Below are 22,492 nucleotides of genomic sequence, written 5' to 3'. Positions count from 1 at the left end.
AGCGACACGAACGCGTCACTCCCGTTTTCAATAAAGTTGAGTGAAGCGTCTGCGCTTGCGTACTGCGGGGACCAGGGTTAGCCGGAGGCCGCGGGCGGACACACACTGCGCCATGCCCAAGAATAAAGGTGAGGCCTGCGAATGTTGTGCTCGCAGCCGGTTTCGGCTGGGCAAGGCGGAGGCCTAGTCTTCGTTCGGGCCGGTTGCCGCTGGCAAGGCTTGAGTCTCGATTTGGGGCTTGGAGTTGGAGGCAGGGCCCTGTCCACACGTGCTGGAGAAACTGGATCCGGCCTCGGCTTGTCACCCCCTGCGCGTTCCCCGGCCGTTGGTGTTCCTAGGCCCCGGGCTTTTGCTCACCCTCTTTCTCTTACCCCACCGCCTCCCTCCCTCCCCCATGAGGAATATTCCAGAACTCCCTTCAGGGGAACCCACCAGACTCCAGTCTTGTTTGGTTCAGGTTGTTAAAGTAGGAAAATGGGGCCGAGGGAGGGGTTATTGTTCAAATGGCGATAAACTCTGTCTCACGAGCAACATTGTCCTGGCGGTGCTAACTACTGACAGATTTCTTACTTATCTTCTCAAAATCATAACTTTGAGTCTTCCAGTCCCTCGGGTCCCAATACTATTTCCCCATTCTCCTTTACATGTGGGTTATTTAACTTGCTTTTCGAATTCCTATCCATATTATACAAAACTCAGACGATACGCCACATTGCAATAGATTTTCCTTTAGTTAGTTATTTAGTTAAACGTGATTTTGTTCGCTTCACGGGATTAGAAGGTTTTCAAAATAAATGATCAACTACCGCCTTAAATGACTAGAAATTGACCTTTGCGCTACTGTCAAGTTAAAGGGAAACAAATGCAGGATGTGACCTATGTCAGGCTGCAAACTCCAGTTTTACTTGCATCCATTGGAGTGGGTGGGTGTAATGAGGAAGCTCTTACGTGACTTTGTAGTCTTAGCTAGTTAACTTGTCAACATGTAGATTATAACAAGGGGCAATGTTAAAAACAAGTTGCTGGAAAAGCTCAGCAGCTGTGGCAGCATCTCTTGAGTTATGTTTTGGATCTAGTGACTCTTCTGCAGAACTGATAATGTGATGCTTGACCTAGTTCTGAGGAATTAAACCAGACAGGAGTTCAAGAGCATTTGAGTTAGCAACCACTACATATATTTTAAATTTTGTTTTGGAAAAGGCAGAAGATGGTCTGCAAAAACAAAAGATTTTGGATTGGAGAAAGAAAACATTTTTATTTAAATTGCCTGTACAGTACATTGGTTAGGTCACTTTTGCAATACTAAGTTCTGGGCTCCCAGCTATAGGAAAGATTGTTAAATTTGAAAGGGTACAGAAAAGATTTACAAGGATATTGCCAAGGTTTAACTTATAGGGAGATGCTGAATAAGCTTGGGCTATTTTCCCCTGGAGTGGCAGAGGCTGAAGGGTGATCCTAAAGGGGCTTATATAATCATGAGGGGCATGGATAGGGTGAATAGATAAGGGTTGTCCAAAACCAGAGGGCATAGATTTAAGGTTCAAAGGGAAAGATTTAAAAGGGACCTTAGAGAACAACTTTTTCTTGTAGAGCATGGCGACTGTTCAAAATAGAATCAGTGAAGTACAAGCCCAAGATATTCCCTTTTGGGTGAAATATAGGAGCAACTAACCCAGTGAACCTGAGATGTCTGGTAACAATCAAGACTGAGTAAGAAGGGAAAGGGAGATCTTTTCCAAAGAGCTAAAGGGAGCAGATCAATGGAGGCCCTAGTGGAGTTAGAAAATTCAGAGGGACTCCCCTGTGGAAACTGGGAGCAAATTACAGGGATTCTGACCCAAATTTTAAGTTCTTCTCTGGCCATGGGTGGTGCCAGAGGGCTGGAAGACAGCAAATGTGGTTGCATCTTTTGAAGAAAGGTAACAGATGAACCAAGGTATTAGACCGGTGAGGAGGAAGGTCTTCAGTTACAGGAGGATATAGATTGGGCAGATCAGTAGCAGATGAAATTTGTTTAAGCGTTAGGTGATGCATTTTGGAAGAAGTGACAAGAGAAAGGAGTATGGAGTGAATGGCAAGACAGTTGGAAACTCGGGAATAGAGGGATTTTGGGGTGTTGATCCACAATCTCTGAAGGTGGCAGGACAGGTTCATAAGGTAGTTGAGGCACACTCAACAGTTACCATTATCTGTGGTGGCATAGATTATAAAAGCAGGGAGGTTATGTTGGAGCTGTACATGAATTTGGTTAGGCCATGGCCGGAGTATTGTGTAGTTGTGGTCACTGTATTCTAGGAAGAATGTGCTTGCACTAGATGGGTTGCAGAGAAGATTCAGCAGAATGTTGCCTGCAATGGAGCAATTTCTCTGAGAAGAGGTGGGATAATATGGGGTTGTTAGAGCAGAAAATGCATCAGGGGTCTGATAGAGGTCTAAGATTGAGGTGCATGGACAAGTGGTTATAAAGCATCTGTTCCCTCTAGTTGAAGGGTCAAAAACAAGGGGGCTTAAATTTTTCACTTGAAAATTAAGAATTTGAGGCATTTTTTCATCCAGGTAGAGGCTATTGAAGTGTTCAACCTCAACCTTTTTTAAAAAGTATTTGCATGAGCACTCTGCCCATATCTTTGAATGTTATGACAGAGTGCTGGAAAATGGGGCCAGAGGCCTCTGCATGGTTTGGAGTACTGCTTCAGATTTAATTGAGGGATTTCTGCTTGACATTCTCGTGTACGTGCACAAAATTATGTCAGCTGGGTGCGTCTGTTAAGTAAAGTACAGCTGACAATATGAAAGAGAATGCTGGAGAGACTCGGGCAGTCTCAGCATTTGTGGAGAGAGAAATGGTCTGCTGTGGTTTTTCTGAAGAGTTTCTCTAGTATTGTTAGTATCATGTTGCCCTGTCTGCCATGTCTTAAATACATCCACTTGTAGTTACTGTTCATTGGCTCTGTATTACCCATTCAAAGTGCCTTAAAACAATTTTTAATTTTTGCATCTAACCCAAAACTCAAAGTTTTGGCATGGATTATTGCTCATGTGGGACGTGGATTGAGATGAACATTTTGTTGGCTGTTTTTAGATCGTTGAATCTTTTTTGCACGCTCTGACCTGCATTGCAGCTTTCATCACTGCAGTTTTTGTATTATCTATAAAGATTCATTGGTAGATGGAATTTAACACTGATAAATATGAGGTGATTTTTTTTTTAGAAGGAACAAGACCAGGGAGTACTCAATGGCAAGACACGAGGAAACTCGGGAACAGAAATCTTGGGGTACTAGTCCATAAATCCCTGAAGGTGTCAGGGTAGTTAATTGGGAGCGTGAGGCATAGGGGATGCTTGTGTTTTAGTTGTGGCATAGGCATATAAGAGCAGGGAGATCATGTTGGAGCTGTACAAAATTTCGGTTGGGCCTCAGCAGGAAAGTACCATGTGCAGTTCTGGTACCACACTATAGGACAGATTAGATTGAACCAGAAAAGATGCAATCAAGATTCACCAGGCTATTGCCTAGGATTGAGCCTTTCAGCTGTGAAGAGAGGCTAGAAAAGCTCAAAATTATTTTTCTAAAGTATTGGATGAACACGAAGTATCAAACATTTGAGGCTTTAGGCCTAGTCTGGGAAAGTATGACTGATGTGCATAATATAATTTTTGATTTACTGACTTGATGGGCTGAAGGGCCTCTTTTATATGATTAATTCTATTTTGTTTTGATGCAACTATCAGCATTTTATCGGTAAGCCTCAAACGGGAGCAAGATAATAAAGTAGTTACTGGGAATCAGTGGGCCTGTAAGCCAAATGTTTGAGTTGGAACTGTTTCTCTAGTTCTGAGAAACAGTCACAATTAAATAATCAATATTTCTATCATTTTGTAAAAGCTTTATTTTTTTAAAGATTGTTTTGAGGTTTACCAGTAAAATGCCCTTCGGTTCTAACAATTACATTTAAAGCTAACAATCTTTGAACCAAAAATTGCGTATTCTACTTGAAATTACAACTTTTTGAATTTGTATTGACTTTCAAACACTCAAACCATGATTCAACATCCCTTGGGTCCATAAACTGGAGTACTAAAGCAAGTTTTTCTAATAACTTACGAACTATATTATGGAGTTGGAAATTGCTCCATTGCATCCTTCAGGTATCAAGTTCTGAGACTGGTCCCAAGTGTTTAGTACAAGCAAGGCCTTTGAAGTCCTGCATGGTAGACTGGTTAGGGTTAGATTGCATGGAATCCATGGAACTAATTGGAAACACCACTTGGCTTGGTGGTAGGAAAGGATAGCAGTTGGGCAACAAGGGGTGATATTTGGATTGGTGGCCTGTGACCGGCAGTGTGCTGCAAGGATTGGTTCTGGGTCCTCTGTCATCGACATCAATGATTTGAGTGAGAATATAGGTATGGTTAGTAAGTTTGTGATATTAAAATTGGTGGTGAACTGTGAAGGAGGTTTAAGAGTACAAAGATACCCTGATCAGGTGGAGTTTAATTTAAATGTTGCATTTTGGTAAGGCAAAGCAAAGCAGGACTTAATCAGTTAATGTTGGGGCCCTAGGGAGTGTTGCTGACCAGAGGGACCTAGGGGTGCTGGTTCATACTTTTTTTTTGAAAGTGGCATTGCATGTAAATAGTGGTGAAGAAAGCTTTTGGCCGTATGAGTTGGGGTGTCATATTGCAGTTTTACGAGACATTGATGAGACTGCTTTTGGAATATTGCATTCAATTTTGGTCCCCCTATTATAGGAAGAATCTTGTTAAACCACAAAAGGGACAGAAAAGGATTGGGACTGGAGTTATAAATCGGCTGGGACTATTTTCCTGGAGTGTTTTGATGCTGAGGGGTGAACTTATAGAGGGACATGGATAGTATGAATAGGCAAGGCCTTTTTCCAGCGTTGGGGTGTCCAAAACTAGAGGGAATAGGTTTAAGGTGAGAGGGGAAAGATTTTAAAAGGGGCGTGAAGGGCAGCTTTTTCTGTCAGAGTGGTAGAGGCAGATACAGTTACAACATTTTAAAAGGCATTTAGACAAGTATACAAATAGGAAAGTTTGAGAGGGATATGGACCAAAAACCAGCAAATAGGACTATTTCAGTTTAGGACGAGTTTGACAAGGATGAGTTTGGCTGGAGGGTGTGTTTCCATGTTGTATGATTCTTACTCTTAAGTGAGCAAAGACTGAATTATTTAGTGGGACGCATGAGTAAAATGAAGGTACTACATATACAGCACTAACTTAGCTATCTTGCCATGAAAAGTGTGTGCAAAAGTGCTGAAAGCAATGGATAAATTACTATGTATACCTGTAGCTATCAACAGTGATGGGTGCCAAGTAAGCTCAGCTTGGCATGAAAATGGGTTTTTAAAAGTATTTAAGTTCTGCAAAAAAGTTCCCAAATGCAATTTCATCCTCTCCTCCACCTCTCCCCCCCCCCCCCCCCCCCCCCCCCCCCCTTGCCCCCACCTCCTCCCCCCCGCCCCCACCTCCAGACATTTCTGCTGAGCATAACTGTAAAAGCAGAAACCCTTTTAATTTTCAAAAAAGATTTATCAATAATGGTACTGCAACTGGTCTTGCGAGTACGTACGTCAGTTAAAGCTTTGAACCACATGAAGTCTCTATGCCAACCCAACTGGAACAAAGGTTGAGTCAGTGTTATCTGCAATCTATTCCACATCAGCCAACTGAGTGTACTAAATGCCAAGGAGTCTGATTTGTTGTGGCAAAACACCTTTATATGTTGTAGCCTGGATCTGTGGATAGCGATAGTAAATGTTCAAATTTCTTTCCATCACATGGCTGACCAGAAATCTGTCCAATTTTGTCTGCTGTTGACAGATGAAGGAATGATTTTCTAGTTATTTGACTGCATTATAAATGCATCGTCCTTATCAAGTGTTTGATCAGATCTTGAACGTAGAGCTGCTAGCTTAGAAACAGAGACATTGCACATTCTCACAACTTCTCTGATTTCTTAGAGATTTTAAAAAAAAACACTTGTGCTGACATTTGTAAACCTTGTGGGATCAATCATTGTGTTATTACAATCCAAATGTTCAGTGTCTGTTAAAACCACAGCATTTTAGAGAAAAAAGACTGACTTGTAAAATTTGACTGGTATTTGATATGTTCCTGCTACTTGACTGAGTATGAAAACTAATTATTAAATATATAAAAGGGGATTATTGCTCAGTTTGCATTGCTGAAGAATACTTCAGTGTTCATGTTGGAAATATAAACAAGTATAAAAGTATACAGTCACTTATCAGTGTTGTCCGCAAGGAGAGATGGAAGAGAAGCTGATAGACCTGTCTTGTGACCACACATTTGGAGACAGTCATAGAGATGTACACCACAAACAAACCCTTTGGTCCAACTTGTTCATACCAACCAGATATCCTAAATTAATCTAGTCCAATTTGCATGCAGTTAGTCTGTATCCCTTTAAACCCTTCTAATCCTATCTGTCTACAGAGGAACCTCGATTATCTGAAGGATACAGGCAGGAATTATTTCATTTGGTTAATCGAATGCTGGATAACCAAAGCATGTTAGCCAAGCGTCGCGAACTTGTACGGTTAATCTGAAATTCAGTTAATTGAATGCCAGATAATAGAGGTTCCTCTGTAGATGTCTTTGAAATGTTGTAATTGTACCAGCCTTCACCACTTCCTCTGGCTTGCTGGAATTATGCTTCAGGAACTAAATTATTGTTCCAAGATTGGTAGAAGCATTGAAAGTATTTCCCCTTGCAGCATGAATTTGTAAGTAACTTCTGATATAGCAGCAATACAGAATGTTTGTCATTGTCCAATATTGTATCTAGGGTAGAGTCACTGCAGTGAGAACATGCATAGACCGCTAATTCTATCTAAATACCTCTAATGCTTTAAAAATACAATTTACATTTTTTTTTGCATGAATCCAATGTAGTTTTCATGTTTGACTTGTGACTAATTGTTTTAAAAAAAAAAATCTCAAGGTCAGGTTCGTAGGAGAGTAGTCTGACACAGAACAAACGACCAAGAGGCGAGTCTGCTAGAATATGGGCATTTTATTCCCCGCAGCGTCGCCACAACGGGTCTGGCTTATACTCACTCTACATGTTACCGGAACTGGGAGCCGTCAGTTCTCGTAGAGCGGTTGCCAACAACCCACGCTCGGCGGTTAAACGTAACCCCGGAGCAGACTCACCGAACTGGAGACTTTTCCAGCTGATATACTCTTTTCCAGATATAAACATTCATGTGAACAGCAGAGCAAGGCTAAAAAACACATTCCATTCTGGTTGCATACAGATAAGAAGATTCACACGGGGAGGTGTGTAATAAGATTCACACGGGACTAAGCAACACCTCCATTCCGGTTAGATTCACACATGTATTGGGACATAATTTTTAACCGTTTCACCACATTCCACTGCTTGGCCCAATACATGTGTTACATTATGATTCACACATGTATTGGGACATAATTTTACACCACACTAATCTGTTGGGAAAAAGTTTACTTCAGCCAAAGATATTTGAGACCCATTGATTAAGCCCAAAGTCACGGTGTTTGGATAAAAAAATCAACATTTTTTGTGTCCAGGCTAATTTTGTATTTTTAAATTCAGGTAAGGGAGGTAAAAATAGGCGACGTGGTAAGAATGAAAACGAATCTGAGAAACGTGAGCTGGTGTTTAAAGAAGATGGTCAGGGTAAGTGTGATGTACATTTTAACAGAATTCTGGCCCCATATTCTATATGTTATAAAATCATAGAATTATAGAGATGTACAGCATGAAAACAGATCCTTCAGTCCAACTCGTCCATGCCGACCAAATATCCCAACCCAATCTGCTCCCACCTGCTGGCACCTGGCCCATATCCCTCCAAATCCTTCCTATTCATATACCCATTCAAATGCCTTTTGGATGTTGTAATTGTACGAGCTGCCACCACTTCCTCTGGCAACTCATTCCATACATGTTCCACCCACTGCGTGAAAATGTTGCCCTTTGGGTCTCTTTTTTTTTAATCTTTCCCCTCTCACCCTAAACATATGCCCTCTAGTTCTGGACTCTCCCACCCCAGGGAAAAGACTTTGTCTATTTATCCTATCCATGCCCCTCATAATTGTGTAAACCTCTACAAGGTAACCCCTCAGCCTCTGACACTCCAGGGAAAACAGCCCCAGCCTGTTCAGCCTCTCCCTATAGCTCAAATCCTCCAACTCTGGCAACATCCTTGTAAATGTTTTCTGAACCCTTTCAAGTTTCACAATATCTTTCCGATAGGAAGGAGACCAGAATTGCATGCAATATTCCAACAGTGGCCTAACCAATGTCCTGTACAGCCGCAACGTGACCTCCCAACTCCTGTACTCAATACTCTGACCAATAAAGGAAAGCATACCAAAAGCTGCCTTCGCTATCCTATCTACCTGCGACTCTACTTTCAAGGAGCTATGAACCTGCACTCCAAGGGCTCTTCGTTCAGCAAAACTCCCTAGGACCTTACCATTAGGAGTACAAGTCCTGCTAAGATTTTCTTTCCCAAAACACACAATCTCTCATTTATCTAAATTAAACTCCATTTGCCACTCCTCGGCCCATTGGCCCATCTGATCAATGTCCTGTACAGTACAGTAGTTGGGAGGTCACGTTGCGGCTGTACAGGACATTGATCAAGATTCAGTTGTAATCTGAGGTAACCTTCTTCATTGTCCACAACGCCTCCAATTTTGGTGTCATCTGCAAACTTAATAACTATACCTCTTAAGCTCACATCCAAATCACAACTCCCCTAACCCAGGGAAAAGACCTTGCCTATTTACCCTATCCATGCCCCTTGGGATTTTATAAATCTCTGTCATGCCACCCCTAGGCAATATATCTTTTTTAAACACATAGCCATTTAAGGTAGCAATGTTCTGTGGCTGCTGTAAGTTTTTTTTTGGTAACACCAACAAATGTTGCCAAAATGAAACCGTTCAGGCCATATTTACTCTAGAAAAGTTATTGTTCCTGAAGGTAAAAGTATTGATGGCAAAATCGATCAAAATCATTCATTGAGAATATATTGCAGATATATTGGAGAAAATCGCCCATTTAGCTTGGTACCAAAATTGAGATTGCTAGTTATAACGACTTGGCGTCTTGATCATGGAGATTTTGTATTAATATCACCTGCCAGTTTGTTGGATTTTAATTTCTGTACTCTGATTTATCATTGTCTGTCCACTGCTCTGAGAAGGTTGTGGTGGTTATTCTTAAACTGAACAGAATACCTTGGTGCTGGCTTTTGATGCCTTTAAGCTGCTCATGGCCTTGTTTATAGATTTAAGCATTAAACAGTATTGGAATTGCATTCCTTCAGTGGATTGAGAGTTTACATAGACTGTTGGTTACTACTTCTGGCATGTAGTTATGATCAAGTAACCATCGAGTCACACAGCACGGAAACAGGCACTTCAGCCCAACTTGTCCATGCTGATCAGTTTCCTAAACCAAACTAGTCTCATTTGCCTGTATTTGGCTCATACCCCATCCATGTGCCTGTGTAAATGTTTCTTAAATGACAAAATTGTACTCCCACCACTACCTCTGGTAGCCTGGTCCAGACACACTCCACCCTGTGTAGAAACAAATTATAGACATCTTTGTACTTCTTCCCCTGTCACCATAAACCATGCCATGGGGGAGAAAACTACTTTATGCCTGTGGACCTTTATAAGGTTACCCCTCAGTCTCCCATGCTCCAGGTGCAAATAAAGTCTCAGCCTATCCAACTTTTCCTTTATAACTTAAACCTCCCAGTCCAGGTAGCATCCCAGTAAGTCTTTTCTGTACTGTTATTAGTTTAACATCCTTTGTATTGTAAAGTGACCAGAACTGCGCACACTACTCCAAATGAGGACTTCCCAACATTTTGTACAGCTGCAACAATATGTCACAACTCCTATATGCCATTCTCTGACCAATGAAAGCAAATATGCCAAAAGCCTCCTTCAACACCCTCTCTACCTGTAACTCCACTTTCAAAGCGCTATGAACCTGTACCCCTTGGTTTTTTTTTTCTCAGGTCCCTACCTTGACTGTGTAAGTCCTGCCCTGGTTTGACCTATCAAAATGCAACATTCTCTGCAGAATATTCAGTCTCCAGCCTGCTCTTGTAGCTGCAGTGTTTATGTAGGTGATCTACTCCACCTTAATCAACTCCCTGAATGTTGATGGTAGGGATTCAGCCATGGTAATTTGTTGATCATAAAAAGAATGAGTGTGTTCTGTCTTGTCAGAGATGGTCAGTGTACAGCACTCAGTTTAACAGTTAGCATCGACCTGGTCCCATGAAAAATTGAGTGCTTCCAGATAGGGTCACTAATCATGTCTCTTTATCCAGCATCTAAGTTGTTAGAGATCAAAAACCTTCTCTTGTTCCCAGCACCAAGCTGTCAAGTTACCCAACTGCAGTGTATCTACTAAGATCTCAAGTCAGATAGTGAATGCTTCTCTCTCCACACCCATGGCACGTACACTGATTAATGCACCTTTAATGGAGAAAACCAGGTGGAATCACATCAAAAACTGTAACTCAGAATCTGCATCTCCACTATATGGTTAATATAATTTCAATGTGTTAAAATGCCATTCAGTGTGATGGAATTGGAAGTCACTCATCAGCAAAATCTGGTATTTCAAAACCTCGCAACAAATTATATTTTAATGGATGGCTGATTGATAAAATCCAGTCAGTCGCAATTTATGCCTGAACAGTAGATTTAAAAAGTTATATTGTACTCGAGGCATCCAAACTATTTTAATGTTGTGACAGTTGGATAACCACACTGGAATAGTAGAAAATTCCAGGCATGTCAATACATGATTCTTTTAAAAAGGCATCTACTTGAATTGTCTGCGAGAACACAGCAACTGTATTTTGAAAACCATTTAATGTCTTGTTTCTTATAGCTTGAACTCTGATAACTCAGCAAGTTAATTCATAGTTTTGTGCTGTTGCACCTCTATCAGATCTAGCCTGATCACTTTAAGTTACTGCATTGGATAAGCCTGCCATTCCATATTGATTGTGACAGCTCTCTAGGAAACCTCTCCCCAATGCTTGCTACAACTCCACTTGGACAGCCATGAAAGCAATTCATTTTGACAGTTAATAAGACTATACTTCCAACTAAGTCTAGCAATCTGTCATTGTGAGAGAATCCTGCCATCCCAGGAATGTGTTTGAATCACTCTCTTTTTCCAATCTGTCACCTTACACATGATACTCTGCCTTTGTTTTTTCTACCAAACTGAACAATTTTGAATTTATCGACATATTGCATTTGCCCACTCACTGAATTTGTCTAAATTGGCCTGAAGCTTCTCTCCATCCTCTTCCCTACTCTCTCTCATTCCTAGTTTTGTACCTTAGCAATCATAGAAGCATTAGCCGGAACCCAAGCACCGATCTCTGTAGGAGACCATTTGTCACCGTTTTCTACTCTGAAAAGGACTCCTTTGTTCCTACGGTTTGCTGTCTGCTAACGAGTTCTTGATCCATGCCAGTACATTACCACCAATCCTATTTCTCATGGTTGTTTTGTTTTGGCCATGTTTCTGGAGTTACTTTCGCAAGCAAAGTGGAATAATTACAGCACGCGTCTGTCATTTAAGACATAGTTGTTTGAAGGTAACTCCAGGTTTTTTTTCCTGTAGAATATGCCCAGGTGATTAAGATGCTGGGAAATGGGCGTTTGGAAGCCATGTGTTTTGATGGTGTGAAGAGACTTTGTCATATTCGAGGAAAGCTGAGAAAGAAGGTGATAACTGTTTGTATGTATGCACTTTGCCTTTGCTTCTACTTTCCCAGCCAAGCAGTTTAATCATGGCCCACAAACAGATTATTGGCTAGAAAATGCCATGTATGGTAACTTCCCAATTCTCAGTATCACACCTTCTGTCCTTTTATGTTAGTGTTCCTGCTATCTCCTGCCTTTAGAAACTTTAAACTTGAAGTAGCTTCTCCCATTTCTCTATAAAAATACAGTTTTCTGGCATCAATGTCTGTTGAAAAGTCCAAGTGACATGGCTGACTTTGGGCAGCTTGACTGATGACTGAGGTCAGTTTTCCTAATGAAGTTTAATTATTGCACTTTAGTGATCTCACTGTCTGGAATAGTTTCATATAGTTTTGTGACCATATTGGAAGTATATGCTGACTTCAGTTTCAGTGGGTTAAATCTAAACCTGTAATTTTTCACCTGCCCAATCTCTTCCTTGCCCCCCACCCATGCTTATTTCCGTTTTTTTTTTAAATAGCAAAGAACTGCAAATGTTGGAAATCAGAAACAAACTTAGAAATTGCTGGCAAAAACACATCTGGTAGCATCTGTGCGGAGATAGCAGAGTTCGTGTTTTGGGCCATTGAAAATTGATTGTACTGAGAAAAAGGTTGGTAAGAATGCTGAAGATGGAGCCCAGAGGGGAGAACACAGTTGAATAGACAAAGGAATGGGCAAAGGTCCACCTGGAGGAATCAATTTTTGCCAATAAAGACTGACAGGATTTCCATTTTAATCTTTTTCTCCTTGTCTACATTATTACTTTCATTCAATTGTCTGTTGACATAGTGTTATGATGCTGTTCCTTTTAACAAGGTTATGTTGTCCTTGGTTCTTTTTTCCCGATAGGGTGGCACGGCGGCTCAGTGGTTAGCACTGCAGCCTCACAGCACCAGGCACCCGGGTTCAGTTCCAGCTTCGGGCGACTGTCTGTGTGGAGTTTGCACGTTCTCCCCGTGTCTGCGTGGGTTTCCTCCGGGTGCTCCGGTTTCCTCCCAAAGATGTGCAGGTTAGGTGAATTGACCATGCTAAATTGCCCATTGTGTTAGGTGCATTAGTTAGAGGGAAATGGGTCTGGGTGGGTTACTTTTCAGAAGGTCAGTGTGGACTTGTTGGGCTGAAGGGCCTGTTTCCACACTGTAGGGAATCTAATTTAATCTTAAAAAAGACACAGACTCCGAAAAGTGTAGGTTTGAAGGGTTTTAGGGCCGGTTTGATTATTGCTGACAGATGCTGCCTCAGGCAAAAGATGTCTTAAGTTTTTAAGTTAAGAATCTCATAGCACTAGGTTATAGTCCCAACAGATTTATGTGGAAGCACTAGCTTTCAGAGTGCTGCTCCTTCATCAAGTATTTATGGAGTATAAGATCGTGGGACACAGCAATTCTTGCTATAAATTCTGTGTCCCACGATCTTATACCCCACAAATACTTGATGAAGGAACAGCATTCTGAAAGCTAGTACTTCCAAATAATACTGTTGGACTATAACCTGGTCTTGTGTGATTTTTAACTCCGTACGCCGCAGTCCAACACTGGCATCTCCAAATCAAGTTTTAAGAAACACACAATTAAAGGGTAGTAGCTGGTTCTCTCAGCTCAGCTTTTCCTCTGGTTTTGGCCTGGCTATACATGAAAGCAGTCACAGTTTTGCAGCTGCTGGACTCAAAGAAGCAGGTCCATGCTGACACTCTCTGACATCTCTCCTCTAAGACCCTGATTTTTACCTTTTGTGCCAAAGTGTGTCTGAGGATTGTTGCAACTATTTGGAAAAGCATCATTAAGTTGGGATGATGTGTTTGGTTTTCACGTGGATTGTTATTCTCTATTCTGTTCTGTTTGTGTTTCATTTGGAAATCTTGTAAATTGTTTAAAACTGAGTTTGCCAGCTGCATCCCTCCTGGAGTATCCATGTTGCACCTGCTTAAAACAACTAGCAAAGTTAGGGTCTGGGCCACTTTCTTGAAATGATTTGAGGGGGTTTAGCCTGTTCCGTAACAAAAGTATTTGCCAAAACTTATTTCCACATCTCCATTATATTCCTCAAGTGACTGCCTCCAGCTCAGGCTCACCCTACGTGGATTCCAACTCATTCAAAACACAAAGAATGAAACCAGTTGCAGATATCGCTGAAGTACAGTGCTCCTCAAACAGCAGTGAGATTCATACTCTGTCATGTATCGCCGTATGCACGCCCAGTCTCTTCAGCGTCACTGCTTTTGAACTGCCCTATCCACGTATGGGCGCAGTGTAGCTCCATGCACCCTTCAGCCCATTCAGCATTCTGATAAACTTTCTTCTCCTTTTCAGATATGAAGCGATGCAGCAACTTAGATATCCAACCCCCTTAAATTCAATTCAATCCCCTAATCCCACTTTTTATCAGTTAATTACAATCCCATTTGAACCTCTGCTCTCTGAATGTTTTGTACTCAAAGGTCTCTTTTATTCCTTTTCACCCCATTTGAATGAATTTTGCAGACAACATGACATGCAACTCTTCTTCCTCTGCCTTCGTGCCATTTCTTTGACAAAAGTGCTCTCCCTGTCCCACAAACTCCATCACCCACCTCTAGAACTCCATCTGGTCTTTTACCTGCACTCAACCTGTTCAAGAACTGTTGACATAACATTGGTTGCCTGAATTTCTCTGTCCCCCTCAACCGTTCAAACCTGTCCCCCTCTGAACTGATTGCAATCTGCTCTCAGATCCGAGCGTGACTTGTAATTGAGCCTGCCAATCAAAGGTGGTGCTTTTGTTCTCTCGTATTCTGACTTCTACATTGTGGAGGCAGAGTACTGGCTCTCAGGTGCCATCACCTATCTCCCCTTGGGCCATGATCCCACCATTGGAACATCAGGCTTGTATCTGCAACAGTCACTAATCTTTTTTTCATCCAGTGATCTCCTTATGTCCCCCTCTTCTCCCCTGGTTCAGTCCCTGTCCACTTAGACTTGTGACTTTGGACGCTTTTTGCCAGTTTCAGAATTTGTGGGTTATAGCTGCTGCCTCTTACCATGGACATGCAGTCCTTTTACAGGTCCATCCCCCATCAGGATGGTCTCTGGGCTATCTACTGCTTCCTGGAACCAAAGGCCTGAGCTGTCCCTATCTGCCATCATCTCCTCCGTCTGGCTGAGCTTGTCACCCTGAACAACTTCTCTCTTAATTCCTCTCATTTTCTTCAGTAAGAGTTGTGGCCACAGGTACATGCATGGGCCCCAGTTATGCCTAACTCTTTGTGGGATACATGGAGCATTCCTTGTTCCGATCTCATTCTGACCCCCACCCAGAATTTTTTCCCTGCTATATTGATATCACTGGTGCTGCTTCCCGCTCTTGACCGGAACTGGAAAAAATTATATCAATTTTGCTTTTAAATTTCACTGCTGTCACCTTCACCTGGTCAATCTCTGACTCTTCCCTTCCTTGACACGTTTCCACCTCTGGGGATAGACTGGCCACCAATATCCATTACAAACCCGCCGACTCCCACAGTTACCTTGACTATACATTTTTACACCCTGCTTCATGTAAAGACTCTATTCCGTTCTCCCAGTTTCTGTCTCTGCTGTATCTGTTCTGAGAGGTGACTTAATTGAGACGTATAAGATAATCAGAAGGTTAGATAGGGTAGACAGTGAGAGCATTTTTCTTCGGATGGTAATGGCTAGCATGAGGGGACATAGCTTTAGGTTGAGGGGTGGTAGATTTAGGACATGCTCAGCAGTAGGAGCGTGGAGCGCCCTGCTTGCAGCAGTAGTAGACTTGCCAACTTTAAGGGCATTTAATGGTCATTGGATAAGCATATAGATGAGAATGGAATAGCGTAGATGAGATGAGCTTCGGACTGGTTTCACCGGCTGGCGCAACATCGAGGGCCAAAGGGCCTGTATTGCACTGTAATGTTCTATGATTGTCAGTTTCTGCGACAGGGCCTCCAAACCATTTACCTTCCTCAGCCAAGGATTCCCCAGCACCGTGGATACAGAGTCCTTGGCTGTGTCAGACCCATCTCTTGTACTTTGCCCCCGCCATAAAAAAAAAGTGACAAAATCTCTGTAGGCCTCACTCACCGTCCACCAACATCCACATCTAACGGTTAAAAGCTTCCATTTGTCACCTGCAGCAGGATACCAGCACCAGATACATTCCCCTCCATTGTCAACATTCCATAGGGGACAGTTCCTTCCAGTGCACTTTGGTCCACTCCTTTCTGTTCCCAACACCCCCTCGCCCTCATCACACCTTACCATGCAATTACAGAAACATCTGCATGTTTACTGCCTCCCTCTTCTTCATCCAAGGATCCAGACACACCTTCCAGGTAAAAGTGATTTATCTACACTTCACTTAATCTAGTCTACTGCATTTTCAGTTCTCGATGTGGTCATGTCCTCTTTGGGGAGACAAATTGCAGATTGTAGAACATCTACTATGTTCTGTACACGAGAAACCCTGAACTTCCTGTTGCTTCAATGTACTGCCATGTTCCTTGGCTAACATCTGTCTCTCACATCCTGAATGCTCCAGCAAAGCTGAATGCAAGTTGAAGAACAGCATGTTATTTTCTGCTTGGGACCCTGCAGCCTTCATACTCTCTCAAGTTCAGTTTTAAAGCCCAAGCACCACCTCGCATGTCCTTACTCCAAAGTCCACACCAGACAGACTCATCAGATGGCCTGCTACCACAATCCACTAATAGTTCCAATTTACAGCTATTGATTCTCTCAGGCAGACCTTAACCTGTTCCTTTGCCTATCTAACTGTTCTTTCTCTCTTTGGGCTCCATCTCCACCTATTGTTTAGTCTTCCTTCCATGCCATCTTCAGCACATATACCAGCTGTTTTCAAGCTGCAGTCAGTTCTGAAGAAGGGTCTCTGGAACCAAGTCATTAATTCTGTTTGTTTTCCTCCACAGATGCTGCCAGACTTGCTGAGTTATTTCCAGCATCTTCTATTTTGTTTATCTTATGTAATCGTTTTCTGATTTTGTGACATTACATGAAAAACTTTCTGCATTCGGTGCCTCTGCTTCTGAAGGCAATGTTAACTTCAGAAACATGTAGCTGACAATATCAATTTGGTGAATGCCCAGGTCCTTGAGTGCCAAATTGGCAGGCACAATATATTTAGATTATCCAGATTCATCTGTATTATGTTGAGTTAAAGTATTAACTAGATTTAGGAATGATTTAACTGTATTTTGCAGGTTTGGATAAACACGTCTGACATCATATTGGTTGGGTTGAGAGATTACCAGGTACGCCATTTCTTCATGGAATCTTACTGACACGTCTTTGCATTCCATACAATGATTACAAAAGTGTTCTAAATGTAATTGTGCATGTTGAAAGTCATAAGTTTCTGGTTTTATTAATTTCTGACAGACAGGGGCACCTGTTTTCCTGAAGGCAGAAGTGTTGAGTAGTCGTGCATAGGTTCTCTGCCACATAAAATAGGGTTGACTGTGATCCCAGTCAGTGTGTCTCGTCGAGCATACTTACAAATATAGGATAACACTTGTGACTCTTCACACTCGCTGTTTATCATTCAGTTGATCATGGCTGATCTGCAAACTCCATACTGCATCACAATTTCAGTTAGCAAATGTCTATCAAGAGATTTAAAACTCTCGATTGATCTTTGCATCAATTGGTGCTTGATTCAATGGATTCAAAACTTTCACTGGAGAAATGCCATTCTACTGACAGATTTAGGTCTAATTTCCAAACCATATGCCCTTGTCTTAGGCTCTATAATACTGGACGTGTTCCAGCTCTTCCTCTCTGAAACTGCAATCTTGTCATCCCATAACTATCGAAATTAGAGAAAAGACAAATGTTGACTTACCGTCTGATATTAGAGAATTAATCATGCAAAACAATTAAAGAACTCTTGTCTTCTGAAAGATGCAGGACTTCCTTCCCTAACACTTCTGGGAATAATTGAAGAAATTGGAACCAGTAAAATTGTAGTGCTGGAGAAATTTAATGGGGCTGAAAAACTGATAATTCCTTGGGCCTGATGTACATCCTAGAGTGCTAAAATAGGTGATCATGGAAATTGTGGAAATTTTTGTCGTCATGCAAAATTATGTAAGTTTGGACAGCACATTGGAGAGGCAACAAATGTAACCATATTTTTTTAACAAAAGGAAGAAACCTTGGAATTGTATATCAGTCGGCCTAACATCAGTAGGAAATTGCTGAAATCTATTACAAAACATGATAAATGTTTGATAACAGTATTTAAAATTAACATGGATTTATGAAGAAAGATCCTATTTGATAAGCCTATGGGAGTCTTTGTAGGTGCAACAAGTTGATTAGATGAAAGAAAACCAGTGGAAGTGCTATGTTTGGATTTTGAGAATTTTTGATTTGGTTCCATGTGAATTTAATGAGCAAAATTCAAACATTTGGGAATAATAGTAATGCACTGACATACTTGATGAATCCGTGAACAGACAGGAATCTCTGGGAATAAGTAGTCATTTTCGGAGTGGATGTTTGTTACAAGTGGGGTATTGCAGGTATCAATACCTGGGATCCAAGCTATTCACAATGTCAGTAATTAGGATGAAGCAACTAACTGTGATATTTTCACATTTGCTGACCGCAAAATTAAATGGCAATGAGTAGTGATAATGTGAAGAAGCATTGGGCAAGTTGAGTGGGCACATATATGGCAATTGCAGTTTAATATGCATAACAGTTAGGAAGGCAAATGGTGTGTTAACTTTCATTGTAACAGGATTTTAGTGTAGCAGGGAGGAAGTCTTGGCTGGCTGTATAGTGCCTTTGTGTAACAAACAATGAGTACAATGTTGAATGCAGCAAAGGCCCATCAGACTGATTCCTGGCATGGCAGGCATGATGTAAGAGGACAAATTGGGTCAACTAGAGTTTAGAAGAATTAGAGGGGATCTCACTGAAACTTATGAAATTCTGACAGGTCTGAAAAGATTGAATGCAGGGATGATATTTCCCTTGGCAAGGGTGTTTGGAACATTGTTTACAGTCTCAGAATACCCAGTGTGCCATTTTTAAGGTTAAGGTTGAGATGAGAATTTTTCATTTGAATGGTGAACCTGTGGAAATTTCTACCACAGAAGACTATGGAACTCAAGTAAATCACTGAATATATTTTAAGAAAGAAATAGATTTCTAGTTGCTTCAGGTACTAAGGGATATGGGGAGAGAGTGGGAGTATGACATTGAGAGAAGATCAGCCATGATCATGTTGAATAGCAGATTGGGTTGTTGGGCTTAATGACCTACTTCTGGTTTCAGTTCCATAAGACTCAATGTTAGCTGGCAGTCTCTAAAAAGGGGACTTTATCACTGCCTTCTGGAAGTCACATAAATGGCATTGTCCTGGTCACCACCTCTATAACCCTGATTTTATTTTTGTTGCAGAAGTGCAGTCCAAAATATCATTGTACAGAGACCTATTAAAATGTTTGGAAATGGAAATGGCTTTGGATTGTTAGTTTGTTTAGATCCATTTTGACTTTTGTTTAGTTCTTAATACCTCTTTTATTCAAGCAAATTGCATTTTAACATTTTTTTGGTCTCTTGAAAGGATAATAAGGCTGATGTCATCCTGAAATATAATGCAGATGAGGCAAGAAGCTTAAAAGCCTATGGTGAACTTCCAGAGCATGGTATGGGTTCTATTGTCATGTCTAATTTATCTAAATTTTGTACAAGTCTTTTTTTTGCCTCTCACTTGATCTGTTTATTCTCCCTCCCACAGCCAAAATTAATGAAACGGACACATTTGGACCTGGTGATGATGATGAAATCCAATTTGACGATATTGGGGATGATGATGAGGACATTGATGATGTAAGTACAAGAGCTGGATAAAAGTAAACTTTTCTGTTTTTCCCTTGTTTCAGTAGTGATTATTTCATTCACTCATAACTTCCATATCAATGCTTATTCTATCCTTCATGCTTTTCAGCTCGGTAATGTTTGAGCAGCTTTTAGCTTCTGTTGCTTTTATTCTTGACAAAGGTTTTTCTCCCCTCTCCTGCCTACATTATGCCCGTCTCCAATATGTCTCAGCATTTTGCTGATGACTCATCAGGCTAACTAGCCTGTGGTTTAGTTTTTTGCCTTTCCTTAAATTGGAAATTAGCTATCATGTCATTCCATTTGTAGAGACTATTGTAGAATGTAGGAAATTTTGAAAATACTAACCAGTTCATTCATTGTTACTGAAGCGGTGTTTTAGATACCTGCAATGTAGATGGACATCCTAGGAATTTGTCACCTTAGTTCCTTGAGTTTTTCTCCAGTTCATACTTTTAGCCTTTATTATACTGGCTTTGTGGTATGCAAAATAGAAAATATTTGTTCATTATTTGCCATTTGAGTATTTTTTTTTTATCTCTACCTCAAAAGGACCTACATTTGCTTTAGCTACTTTTCATTGTTTTGTGTTTATAGCTAGACTGTTAAGATTTTTGTGGCAAACTTTGTCATGTTGTGGCTGTTGGTTGGGCCATGTTTGGAATATTGTGGGCAATTCTATTCTCCTTCCCATAGGAGGGCCGTTGTGAAACTTGAAACTCTACAGAAAAGATTTAAATGGATGTTGCCAGGGTTTGAACTATAGGGAGAGACTGAATAGGCTAGGGCTTTTTATCCCCTGGAACATCAAAGGCTAAGGGGTGACCTTAGAGGTTTGTGAGGGGCACCGATAGGGTAAATGGACAAGGTCATTTCTCTGGGGTAGGAGGGTCCAGAACGAGTAAGATGTGAGGGGAAAGATTTAAGGGACCACCCTTTCATGCAGAGGGTGGCACATGTATGGAATGAGCTGCCAGAGGAAGTGGTGGCTGGTACAATTCCAACATTTAAAAGGCATCTGAATGGGTATATGAATTGTGGGATATAGACCAAATGGAAGTAGATTAATTTAGGTTATCTGGTCAGCATGGATGGGTTGGACTGAAGGATCTGTTTCCATGCTGTACATCTGACTCTTATTTAAATTTACTTTTTTCTGAAACCATGGGCAACCTATGCTAGAAGTGAATTAATGGTACGTTATAGTACAAATGGACTGTACTTATGAATAGTCTTGCAATTTGAATTTTTTTATTCTATTTAGGTCTACATTTTTATATCCACTGTCACAGTTTATAGATTTGTTTTGTCAAAATTCATGCTCATTACTATTATTTGCAACCTTAAACCTCCTTATCCAAATCTTTTTAATGCAAATATTTTTACACTTTTAATGAACAATCTTAAATGCTTTTGCTTTTTAACCTGCTGCACCTTTCAATTCATTTTTACCAACCCTCCTTGCATTCTGCTGGAATTGGCTACTACTGCTATTGCTAATTTTATCCCCCTGCAAATTTGTCCTTTTGGAATTTTTAGCAGTCATCCTTAATATTGATCATTATCCCCTGTCAAACTGCATTTAATCTGCAGATTGTAGAAAGTATCTCTGGTCTAAACTGCTAATGTGAATTTTAAACAAGTGGCACCTACTAGTTACTCTTCAATCAACTATTATAGGACACCTTTTTATAATTTACCTTAAGGCTGACATCCACTTGCATATTACCTCAAGATTGGTGAGACCTGTCCCTTTAAAGTCTGATTTAAGTTTTTCATTTCCAGATAGTATTCTGTAGTAGGGATGATTTTTCCTATGACTTGAGTTCTCTCACCCTTAAGATACATGTGGAATACTGCACTGATGTGGAAGCTGTGTAGAATCTGCAAAGAGTAAATCTGCATTTCCTGGGGTTTAGATGATTCAGTGTTTAACTTGATGGAATATCTACAAGTTCTTTTAAAATAAAACTTGTTCAAATATTGCAACAGCTGAAGGAAAGTGGAAATTTGGTCACCTTGCATTCAACGGTGATGAATTGGAATTAAGATCTTGGTTAAGCAGAGCACTTAAGGTATTCTACTAGAGTTAAAGCAGCAATGTTCTAAGGCCACAGTGCACTTCTGTTCCTCAGAGACCTTTTTGTGTAGATTCACCAAGTTCTGTAAAAGCTGGCATGGCACTTTGATCACTTGGCAATAGTGACTTGTTTTAACACTTGTGCTAATGAAATGTCAAATTGGCAATTCACTGGTGGCCAAAATTATTGAAAAAAAATCCAAGCTATTTTTGTAATCAGCCTCCAACTTGTTGCATAAAGGGTGCATATTGATCTCAATGAATCAGTTTGAGTAGCAAAGATGTAATTTCAGGCTCTTGCCTGAAGAGTGGAGTTGACCTTTTATCTCCAGAGATGTGATTGAATGTTTTCAGCATTTTGTTTAAACTGTCTGAAATGTAACAAACATGTGTTTTCTTGCAGATTTAAATTGAGATTGAATGTGGATTCCAGCCTTGTACTCGAGCTTCCTTCAGAGTTTTTTTGGATTTCACATGAAGATTGTGTGGATGAGTTGACTTATGGCTAACGTATCTAAAATCCATTGTAACAATTTGTTTTAAGTCATTTAGTGTATATTTATATTCTTTCATCACACGAATAAAAAAGGACTGAGGTGGAGTTTGGTAGGAAGTACAACTCTTTACAATAAAATGTTAAATTGCTTTGGATTTGATTGTGCAGTAATTATGTTAGAATCTTAGTGAGCTCAATCTTTATACCAGATAGTAAAA

The 22,492-nt window shown here is 40.7% G+C and overlaps 1 protein-coding gene across 1 annotated transcript; it reads left to right on the top strand.

Moving 5' to 3' along the window:
* Nucleotides 1-22,423, top strand: LOC122554980 (eukaryotic translation initiation factor 1A, X-chromosomal). Its single transcript, XM_043700473.2, has 7 exons — nucleotides 1-128; nucleotides 7,629-7,712; nucleotides 11,712-11,815; nucleotides 17,049-17,099; nucleotides 19,424-19,505; nucleotides 19,598-19,689; nucleotides 22,182-22,423. Exons 1-7 carry the CDS (start codon nucleotides 113-115, stop codon nucleotides 22,185-22,187), a joined length of 435 nt encoding a protein of 144 aa, XP_043556408.1. The 5' UTR covers nucleotides 1-112; the 3' UTR covers nucleotides 22,188-22,423.
* Nucleotides 22,424-22,492: the final 69 nt, after the last annotated feature.

This window comes from Chiloscyllium plagiosum, unplaced genomic scaffold (genome assembly GCF_037043375.1).
Source record: "Chiloscyllium plagiosum isolate Xiang-an unplaced genomic scaffold, Cpla_swu_hap1 HiC_scaffold_12, whole genome shotgun sequence".
NCBI classification, from domain to species: Eukaryota; Metazoa; Chordata; class Chondrichthyes; order Orectolobiformes; family Hemiscylliidae; genus Chiloscyllium; species Chiloscyllium plagiosum.
This window is presented reverse-complemented; position numbering and strand designations above follow the sequence as displayed.